Raw genomic sequence first — 4,997 nt, 5'->3', positions numbered from 1 at the left:
ATATATATATATATATATATATATGTATAGACTAGCTGATTAATACTGTTATATTGTTACTAGGACCTATTTGAGCTGCTCCATTGCATTTATTGGTATATGGCTCGGATATTACTCGGGCCATGTTCACTTGTGAGGTGGCTGGAGTGAGCATTCTAATTGACGTCCTGTGAAAATCCTTATATCGTACAAACTCATCTGAACAATTCGGTGTAGTACGTTGGGCGGCAGCCGATGGTTTTGCAGAGATCTGGACCAATCGTAAAAAAGAGGACAAGTTAAGACCTGGACCACACATTGAAAGTGGACAAGTTAAGACCTGGATCATTCACAAAACGAGGACAAGTTACTCGACAATAGTCACGGGAATAGTTCGATAGATAGCAGACATGTGTAAAGGTTGAAAGTGCAACAGAGCCGCATGTCGCGCGATAGTGTGTACATCTGGAGTTCATAGGAAAGCAAAATATTTGTAGGAATATGAAAGATGTTCATAGGAATGTGAAAGATGGTCATAGGAATGTGATGTGAAAGTGTTCTGAAAGAATGCAAAAAGTTCATAGGAATGTAAAAGATGTTCATGGGAATGTGATGTGAAAGAAGCTTAACCGAAGAAGTTTATGAGAACGTGAAAAAAGTTTATAAGAATGTGAGAGAAGTTTATGAGTATGTGAAAGAAGTTTATGAGAATATGAAAGAAGTTTATGAGAATCTAAACGAAGTTTATGAGAATGTTCAAGAAGTTTGGAAGAATGTGCGAGAAAGTGTTATGTGAGTGGGTGCGATCGCGAGAGTATTCGTATCGCCAACGGATTAAATGACGCGTGTGCGAGAGCCGAGGTGTGAGTAACCATATACAAGCATACGATTTTTGAACACATCCATCCATACATACATATATGCTTCATTCGAACCAACCCCGGTGAAAGTATACACTACGCATATCCATATGCCCGTACATAATAAAACAATCCATACAAGCCCAAGACTACACAATGTGAATAAGAAAGAAATGTGACACACCTTCTAATGACTCCTTATCTACAGTGACCGCTCTTTCAGGCATAAGCTCAGGCCTATGCACACCCGAGGATATGAACAGCACATCCAATCCTGCATCACACGCACCTGACGATGCAAAGGGGTGGTCGCTTAGAAGTGTGCGTAGTCTTGGCAACAAACAAGGGCATATGCGATGTGTGTGTGTGTGTGTGTGTGTGTGTGTTTGAACCCTATCTCCCTGTAATGCGTAGTCTGGTGATGTACATGGAGTCTTGAGTGAACCACGTATTGTACGTAAGCAGACAGACCATGTACAAACACTGTGTAGGGAGCGGAAGGAAAGAGAACAGAACCCCTCCGTAGGGACAGAAGATGAAATCCACGCTCCATTGCTTTCACTGGTTGCTTTTCTACATAGCCTACCTACATAGCTATAGGGCGCGGAGAGGAGTCGGCTTGAGTTATGCTTAATCATGTATTGTCATTCTCGACAGCACTTGTCAATGTACAGGTAGAATACACCACTCAACGTATCCCAAATGTTCGCAATCTGTTCAGCACAGTACACAATGAGTCTAGGCAGGGGCGTTGTGATGAAGGGTTTTAGGGTTGTGATCTATACAAACCATCATCTCAACCATACAACGCTGTATTCTTTATAGCCAGGATCGTAATTGTCTCATAACTATATTTGGGTTCACATGCTCAAACGGATTCTGTCGAATTAACTAGTGGTGCAGCAGCACAGTGTAAACCTAAACTCTAAACCCTAAACACATTGCACTCGTATAAGCTGCATATTCCGGATGAGCATAGGGTATGTACGGCGCACATATGGTCTCACAAGGGTCTCCCACACCACACACAATACACAAACAACATCCACAACCCTATCACTAAACCACGTGTTTATAGCAGTACCTGTGGACACATGAGTCGGGCCAACAACATATAATATACGACATATAATATACAACATATAATATACGACATATAATATACGATCGAATACCCTGTGCATCTAGTAGTACGGCAGGCAACTGAGTTAGTATCCGCTTGCACTTATGGGGTGCGGTGGGCGTGTAAGGATAACGTTTTTAACCCACGAAACGTGCCGCGTACAGATCCTCCAGTGGTTTATACCGGTGTTTTATGCCACCACGGATCCATGAAAACAACTCGCCAACAGTACCCAAATCATCACTTCTACTATGTCACGGCCTGATGATATACTCACATAGGCGAAAACAGCCTCTAGAGTCGCAGGAGCACCCTGTACTCATCCGGAATATGCAGCCTATGCGAGTGCAATGTGGTGTAATGATAGTATCGTTGAAGTTATTCGCGTGTTGTGTATGGTGTATGGTCTGGGAGACCCTTGTGAGACCATATACATACCCCATACTCATCCGAAATATGCAGCCTATGCTAGTGCAATGTTGTGTGATGATATTATCGTTGAAGTTATTTGTGTGTTGTGTATGGTGTGTGGTGTGGGAGACCGTTGTGAGACCATATACATACCTCATACTCATCCGGAATATGCAGCCTATGCGAGTGCAATGTGGTGTGATGAAAGCATCGCATCAAGCACTGTTGATGTGCTTGCTCACCTTTGATATCGTGATGGAAAGAGTCTCCTACACATATGATGTCCTTCTTCTCAATCCCTTTAGTGGCCAGCATGTCGATGCACTATTAGATAGACAACGAGTGGTGAAAAGAAACAGAGAGGTTGCAGTTAGGTTACTGTACGTTTGACGAGTACTTTAAGCACTTCTCACTACAGATTAGATGTTGCAGTTAGGTTACTGTATGTTTGAAGAGTGTTTTAAGATAAGTACGTTTACAGTTATTCTCGCTATAGAATAGATGTTGCAGCTAGGTTACTGTATGTTTGAAGAGTGTATAGATATAAGTACGTTTACAGTACTTCTCACTATAAATTAGATGTTGCAGTAAGGCTACTGTGTGTTTGAAGAGTGTTTTAAGATAAGTACGTTTACAGTACTTCTCACTGTAGATTACATGTTGCAGATAGGTATTATATTATCATACACATACCTCTTTATATATGAATCACTGTAGATTACATGTTGCAGTTAGGTATTATTTTATCATGCACATACCCCTTTATATATAAATCACTATAGATTACGTTGCAGCTAGGTATTATTTTATCATGCACATACCTCCTTATATATAAATCACTGTAGATTACATGTTGCAGTTAGGTATTATATTATCATGCACGTACCTCCTTATGTATAATCAATGTTGGCTTCCTAAAGTGGTCTGTACGTCTTGTGTAATTATATTATCATGCACATACCTCTTTATTTATAAACGCTGTGGGCTTCCCAAAGTGGTCTGTATGCCCTGTATAAATATATTGTCAAGCACATACCTCTTTATATATAAACGCTGTGGGCTTTCCGAAGTGTTGGGTGTGTCCACCGTATGCGTCGTAGATAGCTGCGTAGTTTCCTGGCATTTGCCACACCCCACCCGTAGGCGAAGAGGTTACGAAGTCAGAGTTGGCTACCAGCATGGGCAACCCTGCGATTGCATCCGGAAGAAAGCGTATAAGCATATGTACGTACGGGTATATGTATATGTATATGGAAGTATATGTATATGTATATGGAAGTATATGTATAGGTATATGGAAGTGCATGTGTATGTATATGTGTATGTATATGTGCATGTATATGCGTATGCATATGTGTATGTATATGTGTATGTATATGTATAGGTATATGTAAGTATATGTATGTATATGTGTACGTATATGTGTATGTATATGTGTATGTATATGTGTATGTATGTGTATGTATATGTGTATTTATATGTGGGTATAGTGGGTATAAATATATGTATAGGAAATTATACGTATGTGTATGCGAGAAATGACACAGATATGCTCAGGTGGTATAGAAGCACGCGGGCTGTAATTGCGGTTGAGATTATACTTATTTAGGCTCAACTATAAAATTTCACAGTCAGCTTTAGGACGGCTTCCATAACATAGGCATGTCTCGGTATCTTGCATTGAGTAGGAGATCACTGCCCATACCTACATCTATGTGCGAGTAACAATGTGGCTATACATATGCATTTACATATACATATTCATATTCATATACATATGCATATACATATATATATATACATATACATATACATATACATATACATATACATTCATATATACATATACATACACCTATATATATATATATATATACATATATATATATGTATGTATATATAAAAATATTTATGTATATATATATACGTATACTATACATATACATCGACATAAACGTATACATATGTACACATACATACACCTATACATATACTTATATACATAAACATACTCCAATATATATATATATATATATATATGTATATATACCTATACATAAACATTTATACATATACATATACGTGCACACTATATGTAGATGCTTACCCAACCATCTTACACATCAGCACATAAACATTTCCTATGGGGACAGTCACAGGCATATTCAATTTCCAGCACACACTAGCAAGGACAAAGACCCACACACGTGCAGATACAAACACACAACACTCCACCTAACGTATCTAAAATGCACACAATACCTCTCTCAGCGGCACGCTTCAACAGTGTCTTCGCCAACTCAAAGTCACCCAACCTGCCAGGCCACCGTGTGTGCAACTGAAATGAGTACGTGCACACCCGAATGAACCACACACAAACATGTGAGCATAGAGAGCGGTTTGCATATATACAAACCTACACACAGATGTAGTGGTGTATGCGTGCATTTGTACTTGTGTACTTAGGCGGCAACTGTGTATGTTTACGTGCAATTGCACCAACATACGACCACGTTGTTGCCTCATATTAGTGTAGGAAATCGACTGATAGCCAAATATGGCACCGACTAGGGGATAGTCGTGCATATATATATATATAAATATAAATATAAATATAAATATAA

The 4,997-nt window shown here is 39.1% G+C and overlaps 1 protein-coding gene across 1 annotated transcript; it reads right to left on the bottom strand.

Moving 5' to 3' along the window:
• Positions 1-65: 65 nt before the first annotated feature.
• On the bottom strand, positions 66-4,693 carry SARC_04918 (hypothetical protein). The gene is made up of 5 exons (XM_014301240.1): positions 4,636-4,693; positions 3,410-3,561; positions 2,616-2,697; positions 1,024-1,128; positions 66-250 (listed from the first exon to the last, which is right to left on the bottom strand). Exons 2-5 carry the CDS (start codon positions 3,551-3,553, stop codon positions 195-197), a joined length of 387 nt encoding a protein of 128 aa, XP_014156715.1. The 5' UTR covers positions 3,554-3,561; positions 4,636-4,693; the 3' UTR covers positions 66-194.
• Positions 4,694-4,997: the final 304 nt, after the last annotated feature.

Source organism: Sphaeroforma arctica, assembly GCF_001186125.1.
Source record: "Sphaeroforma arctica JP610 unplaced genomic scaffold supercont1.294, whole genome shotgun sequence".
In the NCBI taxonomy this organism is placed as follows: domain Eukaryota; class Ichthyosporea; order Ichthyophonida; genus Sphaeroforma; species Sphaeroforma arctica.
The sequence above is the reverse complement of the archived record's forward strand: the minus strand, read 5'-3'. Positions and strand labels throughout refer to the sequence as shown.

Coding starts and splice junctions, on each gene's coding strand:
- SARC_04918 (XM_014301240.1), bottom strand. CDS start 3,553: ATGCTGGTAGCCAACTCTGACTTCGTAACCTCTTCGCCTACGGGTGGG. Junction 2,698..3,409: donor CAGCGTTTATATATAAAGAG/GTATGTGCTTGA, acceptor TCTATCTAATAG/TGCATCGACATGCTGGCCAC. Junction 251..1,023: donor AGATAAGGAGTCATTAGAAG/GTGTGTCACATT, acceptor CGATTGGTCCAG/ATCTCTGCAAAACCATCGGC.